Source organism: Heloderma suspectum, chromosome 7 (genome assembly GCF_057233095.1).
Source record: "Heloderma suspectum isolate Gila_16-S chromosome 7, 16-S_ref, whole genome shotgun sequence".
NCBI lineage: Eukaryota > Metazoa > Chordata > Lepidosauria > Squamata > Helodermatidae > Heloderma > Heloderma suspectum.
Genome location: NC_139464.1, coordinates 35,311,011 through 35,332,827, shown reverse-complemented (window position 1 = coordinate 35,332,827; position 21,817 = coordinate 35,311,011). Strand labels below are relative to the sequence as shown.

At 44.7% G+C, this 21,817-nt stretch overlaps 1 protein-coding gene across 2 annotated transcripts in view; it reads right to left on the bottom strand.

Annotated features, from left to right (window-relative positions):
* The window catches only part of TXNRD1 (thioredoxin reductase 1), a 43,512-nt gene extending 27,176 nt beyond the window's left edge, over nucleotides 1-16,336 (bottom strand). The window contains exons 1-2 of one of the 2 annotated variants that reach the window (XM_084809640.1): nucleotides 16,216-16,336; nucleotides 8,452-8,571 (exon numbers count right to left, since the gene is read on the bottom strand). In XM_084809640.1, the coding sequence (XP_084665766.1) occupies nucleotides 8,452-8,571; nucleotides 16,216-16,284 (189 nt within the window). In that variant the 5' untranslated portion in view covers nucleotides 16,285-16,336. The remainder of the gene's footprint in view (nucleotides 1-8,451; nucleotides 8,572-16,215) is intronic. The other variant, XM_084809641.1, reaches the window with a different exon arrangement.
* Between the last annotated feature and the right edge of the window lie 5,481 nt (nucleotides 16,337-21,817).

Sequence of the window (21,817 nt, the reverse complement as noted above, 5' to 3'; positions counted from 1 at the left end):
AGTCAGTATTCCATGCTCACTGAATGTTCTCAATCCTCACTGGGCTGTTTCCCCCCCCCCCTTTCGGGTTTTCTAAAGAAATACTTTTTGATACATTTGCAAACCTTTGTGTTCCCCCTGAGACTGCTCATATAGGGATGTATGAAAGTGACTTACCTTTCGCGGATTATGTTGATGGTGGGGGGGGGGGGAGGCGTTCCATCCCTCCCCCCGGGAATCCTGGCCGGGGGGGCAGGCACTCCATTCCTCCCCCCGGAATCCTCGAACGGCCGGCTGTGCTCCGCGGCAGCTCCGCGGAGCAGCCTGCCAGGCCCGGCCCAGCCAGAGCCATCCGCAGCCGGATTTCTGGCCGCGGAGGGCTCTAGGTAAAAAAACAACAACAACCAACTGCGTACGCAAATGGCGGTGGCTACGGCCGCCACCATTTGCGATCCTTCTTTTGGGCCGTCTTAATCTACGTAAATATTTACGTAGACTATGACGGCGAAAATAAAGGGGAACGCAAATAGCGTAGCGGGCGCTATTTGCGTCCCTTTTTGATTCACCGTTTTAGCCTACGTAAATCTTTACGTAGGCTAAAACGGCGAATCAAAAGGGGACGCAAATAGCGCCCGCTACGCTATTTGCGTTCTCCTTTATTTTCGCCGTCATACTCTACGTAAATATTTACATAGATTAAGACAGTAAAAAAAAGGAACGCAAATGGCGGCGGCCATAGCCGCCGCCATTTGCGTACGCGGTTTGTTTGTTTTTTAAACCCACCCAACCATGATAGGCTACGTAAAGATTTACGTAGCCTATCACGTCTTTTTTTCTTTTTTTTTAAACCTAGCCATGATAGGCTACGTAAATCTTTACGTAGCCTATCATGTCTTCTTCTTCTTTTTTTTTTTACACACACAAGCCTGGAAATGGCGGCGGCGGCGGCGGCCGGTCAAAAGACCGGCCGCCGCCAGCGAAGCCACCGCCGCCTGGAAGATACGCCCCAGGTGAGTATCGTCCCGGGGGGGATCCACGGGGGGGACGGGGGGGCAAGCCGTTCCGCCACGGAGTTCGGGGGGCCAAATGCACTGGCATTCGGCCTCACCAAGATCCGTGGCGGAATTCTCTGACATCCCTATGCTCATACCTCCCTCTTGTGCATGGACGGTGCGACTGTTTTGGCTACATAAGCTCTGGCAATCCGAAAATGGAGTTCGCTACTAATATATATGATGAGGACAACTGAGTTTTGGAGAGAAGCTGCTTCATTAAAAATTTTAGGAGCGCACAGGTGCTCAGTGTGTGTGTTTGCGGTGGAATGGGGAGAATATATAGACTGGGTTTTGCCCCTTTGTAGCCACCCTTTGCTTTTTGTGAGGAAGGGTGGGATATAATCTAATAATAATATAAAATGAAATAATAAAATAATTAAAATAATGCAAATGAAATAATTAATAAATAAATAACGCTTCCGGTGGTATGGGAAATTGAAAACTCATCTGAGCAGGTGCTAATCTGTGAGGGGCCACATGGTGATGGTGGGTGAGGCCAAACACAGTGGTAGGTGGGGCCAGAGTCAAAAGTGGGTGGGCCACCCCTTCTCTCTCTGTCTGCCTCCCTGTCCAGCAGGCTGCTGCAGGGGAGGGACAGATTGCTCTTGCAAGAGGTCTGATCACTTGCAGAGGGCTTTTGAAGTTAGGCCGAGGCACATGAAATTAGCTCGAGAACCAGTGGTTGCCCACCCCTGTGAAATCATCCACACTCTTGCTCAGGAGTAAGCCCACTGAGATCAGCAAGGCTTAATCCTGAGCAAGTGAAAAATAGTAAAAGAATGGCTGGCAGCACATACCAACCACCACAACACAGATGATTAAAGAGGCCACGTTGGAGATTGCACAGCTAGTCACTAAAGCAAGGATGGGCTGTGACCTGTTGCCATGCAGCAAACCAAACAATTGCAGGGAATTCACTTCCAAAAGTCTATAGTGGCAGCATAGCAGAGTTTAGAGCCAGATATTATTTCCGAAGCATGACTGTATACTCTCCCAAAACTCCCTTTGTGGTCTGATGTTACTAACCCTTAGCCTTGCTCAACCTGGTATCCTCCAGATATGTTGGACTACAACTGCAATCATCCCCAGAAAGATGAGAATTGTAGTCTGACACATCTGGAGGGCACCCAGTTGGGAAGGCTGGAAGATGTGAACCCTGATCCATCACTGTGAAAGGGTGTTTGGCTTGGACCCAGGAAGCGTGAACCCAAATCCTGGCTAAGAACTGCCTTGCTGAAACAGACTAAAGAACTAACTAGCCCAAAACACAGGGCACCCAACAGTGGTTAGGTACCAGGGTCAACATTTATTTCTAGGAGAAGGATGGAGGCCTCAGGGCTGAATTGAGGTTTGCACTGCCCCAACCATCAGCTGACCAGAGGTCAAAAAACTGGGCAGGGCAGTCAAAAATGGAAACTCTAGCTCCGGTATAACAGTACAGGAGTTTTAGTAAAACACACATCATTCACCATCATGATTGCCATCATACTGGATGCTATGTTATCTTATCTATGTGATCACAATATTGATCAAAACCACTGCAGGATTTTGTTTGTGATTAGACATCCCAAGGGGCAGCTTTTCTTAATGCTGTGTCAAAAATTTCATCCACATTTTTTAACCATGCTCATTCAATTTTATAGAAAAGAAACTGGTTTCGAAAAGAAATTCAAAGAAGAAACATTTCAAATAAATTTTCATGGGTTGGGTTCAGGGCTCTTGTGCTTACCGTACTTATGAAGTGGCTGGGGAGTGTGTGTGAGTGTTTTTCACTGTACAATCATTTCTCCAGTAGCCTGTAGCCTCCTTGGCTTCCTGCATGTCAACCAAGGCCAGATATTATGAGATAATTCATCCTGTAGGGCTTTTTCAGGTTAGGAAGTGCAGGCAGCTAGGGAGGCTGCAGAGCAGTGGGGAGATGTGTAATGGAAAGGTAAAGCACACAGCCCTCTCAACCACCTTGCGGTGATTAGGTACACTCAAAACCACCACCAAAATGAATACAACATAAATTATAAAATGCCCTGAGGATGAAGTAGAGAAATGGAAGCCTCTTTCATGGGAGAAAAAAAAGAAGAAAGAAATTGGACAGCAGGTCTTCACATAGCACTAGCTCCATCTCTTCCCTACAGCTAGACACAACATTGCCCCCTCACACTTGAATTATGAAGGATGCAAAACGGGGGCCAAGTTGCCAATACAGTTGCTTCTGTAGCCACTTGCAGTGGCAGCACACACACCCCGGCCTAGGAAAAAAGAAGTTGTGCTACAACCCCTGCCTATAGTGAGCTCTACCTATGAAAAACTGTTGGAACGTTCACCCCCTGGAGAAATTTGGTGAAACTGTTCCCCCAGTTTTCCTGCCCAAAAACAGGGTGGAGAATTTTGAAAGGCCATTTGCTTACTTGTTCTCCCCAAGGAGGTTATCAATTGATGCGACCGTCAAACTTGTCACTAGAATATTGTCATGACGGCTATGTCATTTTGACTTTGACTGAAGTCTTATTAACATACATATGGGGGGGGAGCTTTGAGGGGACATTTCATTCAACTCCCCCCTGCCCATCACATCTTTTATTTTCTCTTTTGCTGAAATGACAAGATTGGATTTTCATGCCAATTAATTTAGTCATGAGAAAAACAACATTCAGCTGAATACGATGGAGGCAAAGGAGGAAGGAGGAAAAAAAAGCGCAACAATATGAAGTTAATTAAACACTGAACGATAATTGAGCTGCCTGAATTACCACAAACTCGGTCAAATTATGGGCTGCATTCCATTACATGAATGGCCCTATGGATTTCTGGATCACATGCCATTTAATACGATGATGCTCCAAAGCACATTTTTAAAATTAGCTTTACTCAGAAATGAAATGATGCATTCGTCAAATGACGCCGACATGTGGCCTCTGCCTTAGCCCCCAGCTGTGGCCTGCATTTAAGTTTTCTGGGGCAAATAATTACGGATAAATACACTACGCAAGGATGAGTTCACAGTTTACAATTGGCCCTTACTCCGTTCAGATCAACAAACTGCACCTTTCATTAAGTATGCGTTAAACTGGCCACTTATTTCGAAGAAAAGGCAGCTACAGGAGCCTGCTCTGGAACATGGTCCCAACCTGAATCAGGAACCCACATCAGTAAAGAGCACCTTTTTTGGGAAGATTTTTGGCAGGAAACTGATGTAGAGGCCTTGATCCAAACTGAGAACACATTCCCAATCAGGACCCTGCAGCTTATTTTGAAGAGAAAGGGAAAGTTGCCTGGTTAAACATGCTTTCTTAACCAGTGTGCATAATGAAATGTGTTCTTTGGCCCTAAGCTGCTAATAATGACTGGGAATACTGGGGGGTGGGAGGTGGATTCACCTAGAAATCTGACACGGCTCACCTCCAGATGCTCCATCATCACCCAACATCCATGGGCAGCTGCCAGGGCACCAGTGGGGCCTACTGCTGATGCCTGCTGAGACCCTGCACCAGGCAGCTGGGTATGCCAACCTGCCATTTTAATTTCCCACTATGGCTCCCAACATTTCATTACCCTGGGCACCATGATGGGTTACAATAGCAGGTGGCTCTTGGCTCTAAGCTGCCACCATACCACCTGCTTGGGAAACAACTGAGGTAGGAACAGGTCACCAGATGGTGCTTTGCCAATGGGGCCTTCAAACCTGGAGTCACACTGTCCTTTCCCAGTCATGGCTGCTGCTGCTGTCACAGACCAGGTGCGAGGGAACCCCCTGCTGAAAAGAGACTGGTGTGCATCAGAGATTCCAAAGAAGGGTAGCCATTTTAGGTGCTGCAGAAGAAAACAGTCTGAGGACAAAGGCTAACAAATTTATCGTGGCATAAGCTTTTGTAGGCCAAAGCCCACATTGTCAGATGCATGAAGTCTTATCCTCAGTTGGCAAGTGTGTGTGTGTGTGTGTGTGTGTGTGAGAGAGAGAGTGAGTGAGTGAGCGAGTGAGAGAGAGAGAGTGAGAGAGACAGAGAGAGTGAGAGTGAGAGTCAGAGAGAGAGAGTCTATGTATGCACATACGCAAACAGGTACAGTCAGAAGACAGATATAACGTAAGAGGTAGATGTGTTACATGACTAAGCAGAACACCGATATGAGAACAAAAGAGTAAAAGATCCAATCAGAATAGGTGTGACACCTACTCCCAGTTGGTAATGAATGGGTAAAGCAAAGTGTACAGACTACATGAACATCTAGGCAGAGACAATTCATTTCAACAGTGCGCTAGCCCAAGTCTACTGAGCTTGTCTAATTGACAGAATTCATTTGCAGATTTGACACTAACTCAGCAGCTTCATGTTGGAGCTTCCCTTTGAAACCTTTGTGGGGGGTAGAGGATGAAATTTGGAAGTTTTCAAATGGTACAGAATGTCGAGGGAGACAGAGACCTAGTTTGCAGGTAATGATGGAAAATTGTGGGTTATGATGAAAAACTGTGGGTTAATTAACCCACAATTTGCTGGGGTCATGTGCTGCAGCTGCTCCACGGAGGTTGGGTAATTTGTGGGTTAAGCAACCCAAAGTTAACCTACAATTAGTTGGACATAACTTTTAAAAGCACAACAAGTGCCATACTTAAAGCAATTAAATATCTGATTAACAGAATGAGATGCATGCTGGGGCCAAAGCCAGTAAGAATTATCTAGAAGGGAAGTAATTAATACCGATGCTACACTGTGGGGGCATTAGCAAAGTTATCAGCAGGTGTATCAAGTATTTACAAAGCGCATGCACAGCTATGGGCCCAGACCATGAAACACTTGTGGCCTCTAACCATTTCACTTGGCTAATCAGCTACATTCCCAAGCTTGGAAAATGGCATAGCCTTAGCTCAGTGACAAGAAAGCATGCTCTGCATGCAAAAGGTGAGAGGTTCGCTTCCTGGCACACCCAGGCCGGGATGGGAGAGACTCCCGTCTGAAAATCTAGAGAGGCCAGTCACTGTAGACCACAGATGGAGAATACATACCTCTCCAAATGTGGACAGACTGCAACTCTCATCAGCTCTCACCATTGGTTATGCTGGATGAGGTTGATGTGAGTTGCAATCCAAAAACATCTGGAGAGTCACATGTTCCCCACCCTTGGTGTGGACAATACTAGGTTAGATAGTCCAAGTTGGTATTGGGTACCTTCTCATATTCCCGTAATACCCTAGAGGTAGAGCTTTATAGTTCAAACAATAACTAAAAAAGGACGTGAAGTGCAATCCCATGCATGTTTAAGCAGAGATGTATGGATTGTATAAAATCCATTCCGTTTGTGTTTCACAGGTTGTCAGGCACCTTTCGCTCCGTCATCCACCCATCGATGGAGTTGGATTTTTTTTAGTTTATGAATTTGCGCAAATTGGCAATCGCGCAAATTCGCATTTGCACATGTGCAAAAATGCACACATTCCCACAAAATGTGCATTTTCATGCTCTAGCCTATGGGGGAAATGCGCACTTTCAGCTGGGTTTTTTGTGTATTTTTCTAAGATGAAATTTGCACAAATTTCCTAAAGCTTAGAAAAATGGTCCACAAGTCTGTGGAATCTGCCTGACAGGGGAAAATGGGTCTGGTGCAGAATCTGGGGGTCAGATTCATAAAAATCTGAACTCATTTGGTTTCATTGCAGATTTCTCCACCACCCCTAATGTTTAGACAGAAAAACATCCTACAGCTTCCAGCATTCCCCAAGCAGCCATGCTGGCTGTGGAATGTTGGGAGTTATAGGACTTTTTTCTGCCAAACTATGCAAAGGATTGCACCTGAACTACTTTATTGATATGGGTACTGCAACAACCTGAAAGGTTTTGCTCTTTCTCCCCGAACAGGTGGCCTTTACTTATCCACTCTTTCTACCTTTCTCAAATTTGTTATGCCAGTGCTGGTGATAAGTACTGCCTGTTTTAGGCAACCTACATCACTCATCAGTACATTATGCATTTGTGCTTCTACTGCAATCAATTGCATAACTCTCAAAACAAAATGTGCAGTATAAAGCCTTTCAAATAATGCACTCAGACTATATTGTAATTAATCAACAGCATGGTTTTTTTAAAGCTTTCTACCACTCCAGGTAAATCATATCTCTAGATCATCATCATCCTCTCCCTGGAGCAGCAAGATCCATAAATCCAGTCTACTTACGTGTAAACACACATGAAGGAAGCAGCAAACACAGGAAAGAGAAGCTCAGATTTGGAAAAAAAGTTCTTGAAAAGATCACATAGGCTGCTGTACTAATTAACAACGGAGCAGCCATTTGTTTAATCAAGCTTAGGCTGTGCTAGTAAGTACACATTAATGCGGATTATTAAAATATGGGATACAATTCCCTTGCACTTTAAACTAGTCCCTCCATTTTTAACATGCTCCACTCTTGCTACTTAGTGTAAAGCAGCAAGCACTTCAGAAAAGGCTAGATAAAAACTAACAAAATAAGATATGCACTAAAGTACTCCACAAACAAAAAATCAATACTATACTTTGAAGCAAATTTGAATGGAAATCGACATCCTTCAAAACTATGAAAAATGATACCTCTTGTCTTATTAGCAATAAGAGGCCTAAGTGGAAAAACATTTTTTTAAAACCTATATATTAACTTTCATGGCCAAGGTTAAAATTTCAGATAATTATTTCCCAATATTTTTGTTATACATTCTAAGATTGAGGATTCTCAATAAAAAGTTCGGTTAAGCAGCGATTCACTTTGTACTCCGGTCATCTATGTCACCTTCTCAAGAATGCTAAAACAATTGAGGATGCCATATCAAGGCAGGAATACAAAGTTTAAGAGGAACTTTCTCCAATATAACAACGTCTCAGCCCCTGCCAACCTGGTACCTTCCAGATTGGTCTACAACTCCCATGCTGGCTCTGGGTGATGGGAGATGTAACTATCTGATACACATTTTCTGCTCAGTTACCAGGACAGATGGGGGTAGAAGTTCCACATCAACTGGAATCCAGTTGCCACATCTGGGCTTATGTTGGGTCAGAAAGGTTTCCAGTAAAAAGGGGGTTCCTGGTATATTTGTAGAATAGCTCTTGAAGTGGGCCTCAAGTGGCCTGGAGGTTTCTCCAATGCCACTCTAGAACTTGCTTTGCATGTCAGATGCTTCTGGTGGAGTGAGGGATCAGTGTTAACAGCGACCCTTCAGGCACACTGATTTTGGAGTACGTACTGTGATGGCTATCTGTGCAAGGCCTCTTTGCATGTGTCGGGACTGGATTGCAAACCATATTCCAGCTTCCACAATCCACTCCACAGCTTGGACAGAGAAGATCCATTCCTGGGGTCTGCTAACACATGCTGGGGCAAAACCAAGCTCTAGCTATCAGGTTAGGTTATTAAACGTATTAGCTATCTAGCTAGCTAATACGTTTCAGTGGATCATACCTTGGAGGCTGCAAGTCCGCCTGAACCCCCTCCGATGACAATCAGATCGTAGTCATAAGCAGGTCCCTCTGCTTGTCCATTCACCTCAAGCAGCTTATGAAGTGTTCCCTCACGGTGTGCCTACATAGAAACAAAACACAGAAACTGGTCTGTTAAATGTGTCCAACATGGCTCACAGTAGGATGCATCAAATGTGATACTAGAAAAACTGCAAAAGGAAGAAACCTGGGAATACCAAAAGTGCATCTGGAGGTTTTTAGAAACATGGGAAGCTGCCCAATACAGGATCAGAAGATAGGCCTATCAAGCACAATATTGTTTATTAGCAGAAATTATCCAAGGTTTCAGTTGGGAGTGTTTTCCCAGCCTTATCTGGAGATGTCAACAATTGAGCCCAGGACCATTCCTCATGGAAAGCATGTGCTCTACCACTGGACATAAGAACATAGGGTCCATCTAGTCCGGCATTCTGTTCACGCAGTGGCCAACCAGCTGTCGACTAGGAACCTACAAGCAGGGCATGAGCGCAACAGCACCCTCCCACCCATGTGCCCCAGCAACTGATGTACATAGGCTCACTGCCTCTGGTACTGGAGGTAGCACATAGCCATCAGGACTAGTAGCCAACTGAGCTACTACTTCCCTTCCCTTTTTTAACTTATATATTTTTAATATAAGTTGCTCTGATGCAGCCACCAACCAAGAATGCTTCAATACAATCCTGCTTTCTCCAAACCACTGTGAGGTAGAGATGCCATTTGGGAAGCAGGTGGAGGGTACTGCTGTCCCAGCCCTCGCTGTTTCAGATCACATACTAATAATTCCATAGGTGCACTTCCAGCTTTGCCCCACAGATCTACAAACTGAATGACCGCCATTAGTTATGTATTAGTCAAGTAAACACAACCTCTTTGCTTTGAACAAAGGGTGCTTGTTTGTCCTTCTGGATAGCACTGCTGTAGTTATTACAAGGCACACAAAAGTCACCACAACAAACCCTGTAATTACACACACACACACACACACACACACACACAAAGCAGAGATGTTTGTATAATGAATGCATCCAGGAGCAGACCTTTACACCTTTCGGAGTGTCTTGTCACTCCCCTCCCTAAGCAGCTTCTGAAATCCAAAATGGCGCCTCTGCATTAAGATCGCCCTCTCTCTCGATTGCAGAGGAGACAATGAACATAATGGAAGCCATCTCTTAGATATGTGGAAGCTAAAGGCATTTTGGTTCTCTGTATCAAACCAGCCCCCTGAATTACACTGAGAAGACCACAGGAAGCCAGTGACATGCTCACCCATTTGTGTATGTAACTGGCCCCCAACATCATCAGGCGGTGGCCAACTGGGCTGTACATCAGCTGAAATCTCTGAACAACCTTCCAGGTCAGCTCCATGCATAGTCTACTGCGGCCTTCCCCAACTGGACGCCCTTCAGATGTATTGGACTATAACTCCCATCATCCCCGGGCAGAACAGCCATTCTGGGGATGATGGCTGTGGAGTTGTAGTCCAACACTTCCCAGACCAGCCTGGGAAGGCCTACTGAAATCTACAAGCCAAGTATCTCACGTATAGTGCAAAATGCAGGGATGTCCTTGAAGGAACAAAGACAAGAATTTCACAAGAGTCTTCCTATGTTAACTACTGCAAGCAGAGAAACATATTTCTCTTAAGGCCCATTTTAGATTTTAGATTCTGACTTTGGTCAGAATCTCAGCTTTAAGGAAATTTCTAGCACCCCTAGATGTGGTGAGAAGTGCTGGTAATAACTTTATCTGCATCTCCCTGCTCCCAGTCCAGAGGGGGGAAAGCAGCTGAGGGAATATTAAGCCAAAGCTTTTCCAAATGGGGAAAGTTTTAAGAGCATTTTGGCCGCCCCACTGTCTCCATAACCAATGCTACACTGTACCTTATAAATCTCCATGCCTTCAAATAATTAACAAACCTGAATTGCCAGTTTACCAGCTTAGGGATCATATTTGCATGAAACTTTCGACCTGTCACAGGCTGATCCCTGCACTTTACAATAGCTGTAGGCAAAAGACGGAGAGACAGCATGCACTTTTAAGCCCAATCTGCTTTGCTGGAAGGGATGGGAGGAATATGACAAGTTCCTCACTGCAAAAAGATAATCCTTATGCCAGATTAGGCACTACTGGCCAATATAGGGGATCACTCCATGTGGCTTTAAGGAAAGATTTGCGCAAGTATAGCCTAGAACAATTGCTCTAGAGACTACCCATTTGTATGCCTGCATTTCCTTTATTTGAGTTTCAGCTTGCGCTCCAGAAATTCAGATGAAATCAAACTGTGTCTTGAAGCACCACAGGAGGGCTTGGCTTATAAACCAAGTCTGTAGATTAGCTGCCATTAATCAGCTTTAATGACTATCTAAATTTCACAAAGTGCATTTTGACAACAGGGCTCAGCAATATACATTCCATTCATCTCCATAGCCCTCCAGCTGAAGTCAGCCATTGGGTCCATATTACATTCACAAGGCCCAGACTTCACCAGGAACAAAAATTGTCCCAGTACAGAGAGATGTCAAATCAGGGCACAGCCAGAAGGCTTTAATGTTTGGGAACAAGAAGTATTTGTTTTATTTATTTACTCGGGATATAGATAATCCACCCTTCCTAATATATACTTCAGTGCAATTTACTGCAATTACAAGTAATATGATAGTGAACTAAACGATAGAACTAGCAAGCGTTTAAAACACACATGAGCAATTTGTGGCTCTCCAGATGTTGTTGGACTCTAACTCCCATCAGCCCTAGCCAGCATAAGGTGAGGGATGGTAGAAGTTGCAGTCCAAGGTAAGAATAACCACATTGGATCAGACCAAGGGTCCATCTAGTCCAGCATTCTGTTCACACAGTGGCCAACCAGCTAGCTGCCCAGGGTAAAGCCACAAGCAGGATATAAGCACAACAGCATCCTCCCGCCCGTGTTCCCCAGCAACTGGTGTACATAGGGATGCTGCCTCTGATACCGGAGGTAGGATATAGCCATCAGGACTAGTAGCCACTGATAGCCTTCTCCTCCAGGAATTTGTCTAACCCCCTTTTAAAGCCATCCAAATTGGTGACCATCACTACATCTTGTGATAGTGAATTCCATAGTTTAAGTATGCACTGTGTGAAGAAGTCCTTCCTTTTATCTGTCCTGAATCTCCCACCAATCAGCTTCATGGAATGACCCTGGGTTCTAGTATTTTGAGAGAGGGAGAAAAATGTCTCCCTATACACATTCTCCACACCATGCCTAATCTTGTACACCTCTGTCATGCCTCCCCTTTACTTGCCTTCTTTCTAAGCTAAACAATCCCAGCTGTTGTTTGTTGTTCAGTTGTTCAGTCGTGTCCGACTCTTCGTGACCCCATGGACCATAGCACGCCAGGCCTTCCTCTCCTCCGCTCTCTCCCGGAGTGTGCTCAAGTTCATCCCAGCTATTGGAACCTTCCCTTATAGGGGAGTTGCTCCACTCCCATGATTATTTTGGTTGCCCTTTTCTGCACTTTTTCCAACTCTGCAATATACTTTTTAGGTGCAGTGACCAGAACTGTACGCAGTATTCTAAGCGTGTTTCCACCATAGATTTGCATAAGGGAAGTATGACCTGGAATCCCACAAGTTGCCCACCATTCATTTAAAAGGTATGAGAGTAGCTTTAAAAGCCTGCGAGAATAGAAGACATTTTTGCCTGATGCATAAAAGATAACAGATTAAGTGCCAGGGATGCTTCTTTGAGGAGTTAGTTCGAAAACCAGGGTGCCATGGCTGAAAAACCATTAATGAATGCAGCCATCACAATGCTTGTATGGGTAAGGTATGCTGATCATATTGCACCAGTACTGTATTAATTGCACATGTGTTTCTCTGCTCAATTTAAAGTGCTGGGTTTGATCTTTAAAGCCATGTTAACAGTGTGGGACCAGATTATTTGAAAGACTGCCTGCACCATATGAACCTTCCTCAGAGGCCTTGTTGCTCTCTGACACACCATCAAAAGCCATCGGACAGCAAGTACCAGAGACAGGGCCTTATCAGTGGAGGCCCCACATCTTTGGAACTCCCTCCCTTGGTAAGTACATATAGCACTTTTGCTGGCAGTTTTTAAAAATGGCCTTAAAGCTGGCCCTTGCTGTTTCATTTACCTTTTTTATTGAATTCGGCTGATATTATGCTGCCTTGATATTTTAGATGCTGCTAATTGTTTTGGTTTGTTTTAACTGTACATTACAATATACATTTGTGTACTCTGCCTTGTGAGGATTTTCCAGTATCTTAAATCAACAAGTTTCATCAGTACTGCTGTCTCTTTCTGTAATGCAATTACAAAAACTACACTGGCTGTCTCCTGCAGCGAGCCTCCTCCACCCTAACAGCCATTGCACGTGATATAAGCACTGAATCTTGGCCAAAACTGCTCCTCCAATGCATGGCCCCAATGCAGCTTTGTGCAGATGCAGCAATTAGAGCTGCATCTGCATTGTTGTTGTTGTTGTTCAGTCGTTAAGTCGTGTCCGACTTTTCGTGACCCCATGGACCATAGCACGCCAGGCCTTCCTGTCCTGCGCTCTCTCCTAGAGCGTGCTCAAGTTCATATTCATTGCATCGGTGACGCTATCTAGTCATCTCATCCTCTGCCGTCCCCTTCTCCTTTTGCCTTTGGTCTTTCCCAGCATCAGGGTCTTTTCCAGGGAGTTTTCTCTTTGCATTAGGTGGCCAGAATATTTGAGCTTCAGCTTCAGTATCTGTCCTTCCAATGAGCACTCAGGGTTGATTTCCTTTAGGATGGACTGATTTGACCTCCTTGCAGTCCAGGGGACTCGTAAGAGTCTTCTCCAGCACCACAGTTCGAAACCATCAATTCTTCGGCACTCAGCCTTCCTTATAGTCCAGGTCTCACAGCCATACATTACTACTGGGAAAACCATAGCTTTGATTAGACGGACCTTTGTCGGCAAGGTGATGTCTCTGCTTCTTACTATGCTGTCTAGGTTGGCCATAGCTTTCCTCCCAAGGAGCAAGCGTCTTTTAATTTCATGGCTACAGTCACCGTCTGCGGTGATCTTGGAGCCCAAGAAAGTAAAATCTGTCACTGCTTCCATTTCTTCCCCTTCCATATGCTAGGAAGTGATGGGGCCAGATGCCATGATCTTAGTTTTTTTGATGTTGAGTTTCAAACCAGCTTTTGCACTCTCCTCTTTCACCCTCAACAAGAGGCTCTTTAGATCCTCTTCACTTTCTGCCATTAGGGTGGTATTGTCTGCATATGGTCCTGTCAAATTTAAGTCACAGACTGCGCCTGCTGGACTGCAGGCCAAAGCTGGCCCACCTAGGGTCACAATCCAGTCCTCTGATGTTTCCCAGATGGCCACACCCCTTCCCCGATTGTTTGGTGGCTTCTTGGCTTTGGTGCAGTTTTTTCCCCATGCCAAAAGGTTGGAATGCCTCTCTTATGGCTGAGTTACTGACAGCAAGAGCTTGAAGCTAAAGTAAGCCGGTATTTTTGGCATTGTACTGTTTGCCTTTGGACCCATCCACCACTGGAATGCACTCCCCCCCCCCCCCGCTTCTCCAAAATCGAATTCAGCCCTCAGGCTAAAAGAGGTTTGACACTACTGGCTTATAGTAATACACAGGCAGCATATGGCTATTTAAATTTCATTTTTAATCAATGTCTGAAAACACTCCACGCTTTCTGCCTTGCCATATGCTGGGAACTACCTCCCCAAAGACCAGCATGATGCAAGCTCTGATTTCCTCTAAATCCCTCCCCAAATACCAGCTTTACTGTGAAGCCCTTAGCACAAGGTCCTAGTTTTCATGTCCTACTCTGTAACACAACCTGTTACAAAGCCTAAGCACACATAGCCGAAACAACTGTGCATTGCGTCCATGGGTACCCGTGTCACAATTTCCTCCCCTTCCTCCCATGTTGAACTTTAGATTACAAGCTTCTAGAGGCAGGGCCTGCCCTCTTGTACTCTATAAATGCACACTGATAGCATATTCATTAATACTAATGATCGTTTCAGCAGTATGCGAACCAAGAACTACCGGAAGTACAAGCTGGGTTTCAAAGAGGCAGAGGAACTAGAGATCAAATCGCCAACATTCGCTGGATCATGGAGAAAGCAAGAGAATTCCAGAAAAACGTCTATTTCTGCTTCATTGACTAAAGCCTTTGATTGTGTGGATCACAACAAACTGTGGCAAATTCTTAAAGTGATGGGAGTACCAGACCACCTTACCTGTCTCCTGAGAAAGCTGTACGAGGGTCAAGAAGCAATAGTAAGAACCAGACATGGAACAACCGAGTGGTTCAAAATTGGGAAAGGAGTACGACAAGGCTGCATATTGTCACCCTGCTTATTTAACTTATATGCAGAGTACATCATGAGAAACACCGGGTTGGATGAATCACAGGTCGGAATTAAGATTGCCGAGAGAATTATCAACAACCTCCGATATGCAGACGATACCACCCTAATGGCAGAAAGCGAAGAGGATCTAAAGAGCCTCTTGTTGAGGGTGAAAGAGGAGAGTGCAAAAGCTGGTTTGAAACTCAACATTAAAAAAACTAAGATCATGGCATCTGGCCCCATCACTTCCTAGCATATGGAAGGGGAAGAAATGGAAGCAGTGACAGATTTTACTTTCTTGGGCTCCAAGATCACCGCAGACGGTGACTGTAGCCATGAAATTAAAAGACGCTTGCTCTTTGGGAGGAAAGCTATGGCAAACCTAGACAGCATAGTAAGAAGCAGAGACATCACCTTGCCGACAAAGGTCCGTTTAATCAAAGCTATGGTTTTCCCAGTAGTAACGTATGGCTGTGAGAGCGAGACTATAAGGAAGGCTGAGCGCCGAAGAATTGATGCTTTCGAACTGTGGTGCTGGAGAAGACTCTTACGAGTCCCCTGGACTGCAAGGAGGTCAAATCAGTCAATCCTAAAGGAAATCAACCCTGAGTGCTCATTGGAAGGACAGATAATGAAGCTGAAGCTCAAATATTTTGGCCACCTAATGCGAATAGAAAACTCTCTGGAAAAGACCCTGATGCTGGTAAAGATTGAAGGCAAGAGAAGGGGACGGCAGAGGATGAGATGGCTAGATAGCATCACCGATGCAATGAATACGAACTTGAGCACGCTCCGGGAGAGAGCGCAGGACAGGAAGCTTGGCGTGCTATGGTCCATGGGGTCATGAAGAGTCGGACACGACTGAACAACTGAACAACAACAACAAAATAATATAGTATTAATAATAACAGTAACAACAACAAAGAGCGATTTCAGTTTACATTGGGAAGGGTTTGAGATACCCGCTTTCCTTGCAAAATCCCAAATTATAGTCTGTTCCCATCCCAAATTTCCCAGTCACAAATTACCCTCCATCCAGTTTAGCAACACAGGACGTAAAACAGATTTGGGGCTCCGGGCATTGTTCACAAGCCCCAGAGAGGAAGAGCACACCCAAAGCCCGCGTGGTCGAAAGGAGGACACTTACGCAACCATCCATTCCTTCTCAGAAGTAAGGCTTCATGAGTTTAGTGGGGCTTACTCGCAGGTAAACGAACGTAGGGCTGGAGCCTGAAAGAGACCTGGGCTCTGAGCTTTTCAGGCTACAATCCGATATGAGCTGACGTGGAAGCAAGCCCCTCTGAAGTCCATGGGCTTGCTTCCGAGAAGGCATGGCTGGGATTGCACAGGCAGCGGCAGCAGCAGCTTTTTCCTACCTTCACAGTCTTCTGGTAGCCTCCGACTTGGGTCTGCCGGACAAAGACCACGGGCACCGAGGGCTCCATCGTGAGTTCGGTCAGCGCGACTCTCAGGTGCTGCCCATCTTCTGCCAAAGGAAAGGAGCGGCCGCGTGAGGTCTTCCTTTTATGACGGCCCGGAGAACGGGGCGCGGCCTTTTGCGTCATCATCGCACTCGCGATCTCTCTCTCTCTCACTCACACACCAGCTTCGCCCACTTCCCCGCTGGCCGGGGTCGGTTCCGGGAGCTGCTTTTTTCCCAGTGGCTTAAAGCTGCGCTGAGTCAAACGCATCGTCAGCATGACTTGCTTTTTCTCTCTCCCCTCCGCTCCCTCCATTCGTGTAACTTACAGGATGCCAGAAATCCACAAGTTCATATTTCAGGGCTTTGGGGTGGCAGTTTTAACAGCGCGCTGAGAATCTTACGGCGCAATCCTACGCATGTTTAGACGGAGGAAAGGCCTACAACTCCCAGCAAAGCTGGCTGGGGAATGCTGGGAGTTGTAGGCCTTTCCTCCGTCTAAACATGCGTGGGATCGCACCCTTAAAAACCTAAAACAGGCATCTCCGGAACGGAAAGATCTAAGCCCAACTGAATACAGTGAGGCTTACAAAGCGCAATCCTATACAACGTTTATTCACCAGTAAGTCCCGTTGTGGTCACTGGGGTAAGCGGGTATAGGACTGCAGCCTCAGTGCTGGGTAAACATACCTTGGATCAGGTTTTACATTGGAGTGTGTATGTGTGTCAGTTTTTAATCAATGTAATTCTCTAGGGGATTTTTAATCCTATATGATAGGAGGAGCTTTTAAGACAGGAAATTTTACGAGTAACATACCGTCTAATCATATCTATAAAGGATTATCCGCCCCCTGTAGATCAACATTATGGCTGCGATCCTATAAACATTTACCTGAGGGTAAGTCTCACTGAGCTGAGCAGGATTTCCTTCTGAGCAGACATACACAGGATTGCAGTGTAAGGAACATAATAACTGTGACTACACCGAAAACGGAATCTGTGCTTGCCTTCTGCATCTCACTGAAGAAAAGACAGACTTTTTTGTGGGTTTTTTGCTTAATGTAGAAGGCAGCCTGGATCTCATCTTCTTAGCATGGCTGGTCTCCTACTATGATGGCTGGAACTGTCCATACTTCATCCTAGGTGTGTTCCTCATTAGAGTTTCACATCTCCCACCTCCCCAGAAAAGGGACTGCATCATTAAGGGAGCATTCCTATGCATGTTTAGACAGAAAAACGTCCTACAATTGGAATCAACCTTAATGGAATGGAATTCTTTCAAATTGTAGATCAAATTCTTTCTTGATAGATATATGGCAAACCCCATCTGTGGTTGCTTTAAAGAGAATTTTAAAAAGTCAATATGTTCTCCCAGGCTTTTAACTGTAAATGTTTATGGTATGCACTACTTGTGGATAATTTGAAATTGTATTTTACTGTAACTTAATTTCAATTGTTTGTCTTTAATATGACTTTATTAATGTTTGTTAAAATGTATTATTCTTAGGCTTTAAGCTGCCTTGGAAGGCTATTGTCTTCAAAGGTAGCAAAGAAATGGATAAATAATAATAACTAAATAATAATTACTAGACTGCCTGGAACATCCGCCCTAGATAGGCCCACCTGGTGCTAACATTGCAATCCTTCTAGCACCAGGTTTTTGTTTACCCAGTCATTGGAATTCGTTGTAAGCTGATTTTATGCTTTTAAATATTGTTTTATTACTGTATTCCTATTATGGTGATTAATTCAACTATTTGGCTATGGGTGGAATAGAAATGTAATAAATAAAATTGCACACTGTCCAGAAATCTTATGCTATGCTATAAGCAGTGTCCTTACTGTATGTCCAGGCCCAATTTAAAGTGCTGGTATTGCCCTTTAAAGTGCTAAATGGGTCCAGTTTACTTGAAGGACCACCTTCACTGATACCAACCTGCTCGTACTTTGAGGTCAGTGTTGAAGACCCTGCTTGTGTGTAAGAGATATGAAGCTGGTGGGCACGAGGGACAGGGCCTTACCAGTTGTGGCCCCCTGCTTGTGGAACTCTGCTCCAAGCCAGGCCCCTTGATTACAGACCTTCAAGCAGGCCCTAAAGGCTCCCTTTTCACCTTGGCCTATAACTGAGCTAGTTTATTGGATGCTGCTGCGTAGATGTTGCTAGCTGATTTAGGGTGCAATCCTATGCTTGGTTTGACAGCAAAAGTCCTACAGCTCCCAGCCAGCCTGGCTGGCTGAGGGATGGTGATATTTGTAAGACTTTTTCTGTCTAAACAGGCATAGGATTGCACCCTAAATGGTTAAAAGATAGATACTGTATTCTTATTATGGTTTCAGTTTTGTACACTGCCTTGGGAGGGCTTCCCCTAAAAGGCTGCCTGTAAATCTTTAAAATAAATAAGAAGTAAAATAAATTCACTTATCTGGAAGCATACATCTACCTAACTTCCTGCTTAAGGAGGCTGGGGGAATGTACAACTTGTTGGTATTCTCTTACCACTTAGGCTTTTGGATCATTTATATGAGGCCTAAGGCATCATATAAATCCACATCAGGTGTACTTTGGATCAAGCTTCACAGACATAAAAGGGACTTACTTTCACATAACTGTGTACAGGTCAGGACAAGGGTACCATGTATCATACATATCTGCCAGTTAAAGCCTTATAAAAACAACTTTAATACTCTTAAATATTGTACTCTTAAAGTACCTTGGCTTAGACAAACACTTAGTTTTCTGCCACCTCCCAGAAATTACAGGTCAGATGTAGACACAGGCAGGATGCTTAGAGAGCTGGTAAATGGCCACTCCCTTGCACTGGGAAAGCAGCTGTTGCAGCATGACAAAGCAAAAAAACACTTGTTCAATATCAAGACAGAGATCTAAAAGAGCATGGGATTCTCTCCCATGCCATGCATGGTCAGAGCTCTCCCCTTTCACTGCAGCAGTTCCTATTGTGCAGTTATAATAAACAAAATATTTAGCATTTCTCTCTCTCTTTGAGAGTTCAAAGCATTTGAAATGCATCATCTCAAGTGGCTGCAGTGATAAGGAGTGTCTTTTACCCACTTTGGCTGGTGCACCTTCGCTCATATAGATTTGCCTGACAACCAGGAAGAGGGCTTGTTCGTGGTGGCACCCACTCTCTGTAATACCCTCCACCCAGAAAGAAAATGTGCATTGTCCCTATTAGAGTTTAGTTGCATGCTGAAGACTTTTTAAAATTCAATTTGGCATTTGTTGATCTAGGACACCTGTCCTTATGATTCTTAATTCATGGCCACTGATTTTATAGTAGAGTTGATTGTTTTAGTCTATATTCAGTATATTTAGGGTGCAATCCTATGCATGTTTAGACAGAAAAAAAATCCTACAGCTCCCAGCATGTCCCAGCCAGCATATATAGCTGAGGCATGCTGGAACTTGGATAGCTTTTTTCTGTCTAAGGGTGCAATCCTATGCATGTTTAGACAGAGAAAAGGCATACAACTCCCAGCATGCCGCAGCCAGCAAGGTTGCTGGCTGGGGAATGCTGGGAGTTGTAGGCCTTTTCTCTGTCTAAACATGCATAGGATTGCACCCTTGTAGTAGTATAACTACTATATTTATATTGTAGTTTTATCACTGTAAACTGCCTGGATATGTTATACATGGCAGGCAGTACAGAAATATTTTTAAGTGAATAGAAAAAATAGTACACCACCTAAAATTAATCTCCAGCTTTGCTAATACACACACAACCAAGTGTTTCCATTCTGTACCTTACAAGGAACCAGTGTGTTCTTCCAATTAGTACAGAGAGTCAAAATCAAATAACAACAGGCAATTTTATATTTTCAAATGCAGAGCAGACATGCTTCCCTGGCCCTGTGGCCTTTTTGGTGCAATGTTGCCAGGCTCCCAGCTGACCCAATCTTCAGCAAACCCCACATGCACAGAAGACATGGGGCAACCTGAGCAGTCTTGTTGCAGGGATGCCCTGCCTGAGGTCTCAACCCTTCAACCCCATCCTGAGCCCTTCCAGGATTCCTGATCTCCTCCTTCATCCCATGGCTCACCAGAGTACTGGTGGGATAAGCAGAATTGCCATCAGAGCACCCACCTGGTTGCCAGAAGACCCTTTCACCCAGGTTTTACTCACGAGGATGGGTCTACTTGGGAAAAAGGCCCAAGTCTTCGGAAGAAGGCTATTCATGAGGAGGAAGATTCAGCTGTAGCCACTAAAGTAGCAGGCCAAGCTGCAACTTGTGAATCAGGGACAGCCCGAATAGAAGCCCTCCGTCTTCCTCAAACCTTTGCTGGGTTAACAGCTCTCATTAAGCTTCATGCTCCAGCTGTGTGTGCAGGACAAACTTGATATCCTTTTGCACCAAGCATGATCTAATCTAATGAAGGGAGCAGTCCTATGCATGTTTAGACAGAGAAAAGGCCTACAACTCCCAGCACTCCCCAGCCAGCTTTGCTGGGAGTTGCACGCCTTTTCTCTGTCTAAACATGCATAGGATTGCTCCCTAAGACTGTGACTATATAACCCTTTCCATTTAAAGACTATTGCAATACCGAGATTTGGGCTTTCTCATCTTCTCCGATTAGAAATACTATCCTCCCATTTCCCTTTTTTTGTTTCATTTAATGTGCACCCCGAAGAACAGTTCTGGGAAACGAAAACTTTCTCACCACTTTGAGACATTTTAGTCCCAATACAGGTTTTGCATTACTGTCGCTTTTAGATTTTTTCTTTCTTAACAGACCAACATGGCTACCAGCATTTTTCCAGAAATGTAGTAATTTAAACTAAATCTGTGCCATTCACACAGATTGGCATCTAGCACCAAATAATTAAGGGCACCATCCTATGCATGTTTAGGCAGAAATAAGTCCTACAACTCTCAGCATTCCCCAGAATGTCTGTCTAAGCATGCATAGGATTGCACCCTAAAGTATATTTGTTTAGACAATCACTTCTGCAGCATGTGTCCAACCTGCCAGAGCCCACCCTATCATTAGGCAGACTGAGACAGGTGCTTCAGGCAGCAGATCTGGGATGTCATGAAAGGGCAGCAAATTATTAATTATTTAATTTGTTATTGTGTTTCTACTGAGAGGGGGATGGGGAGAGGTTTTCTGCCTCATGATGTGGGATTTTCTGCTTCATGTGCCAAAATAACTTAGTTGGCTTTGCGTATTGTGCACCTTGATTTGGGTGGATGGGCATGCCATTTGCTGCTTTGCTTCAGGCAGAAAATTATCACGGGCTGGCCCTACAACTTGCCCAAGGCTGTAATGCAACACAAATTCAGAGAAAGGGGGAGAATGCCAGTAAACAAGGCACCCCAATCTGGTGTCGTTCAGACCTTTTTTTAGACTACAACTCCCAGAATTCCTGGCCATTAGCCATGCTGGCTGGGGCTAATGGGAGTTGAAGTCCAAAACCTCTGGAGGGCACCAGGTTGGGAAGGCTGTCTTAGCATGTCAGTTCAGTGACATCAGTGTTGTCAATTTCCTTTAACAACCTACATTAAACAATGGTTCACCCTGCACTGCGCCATATTCTTGC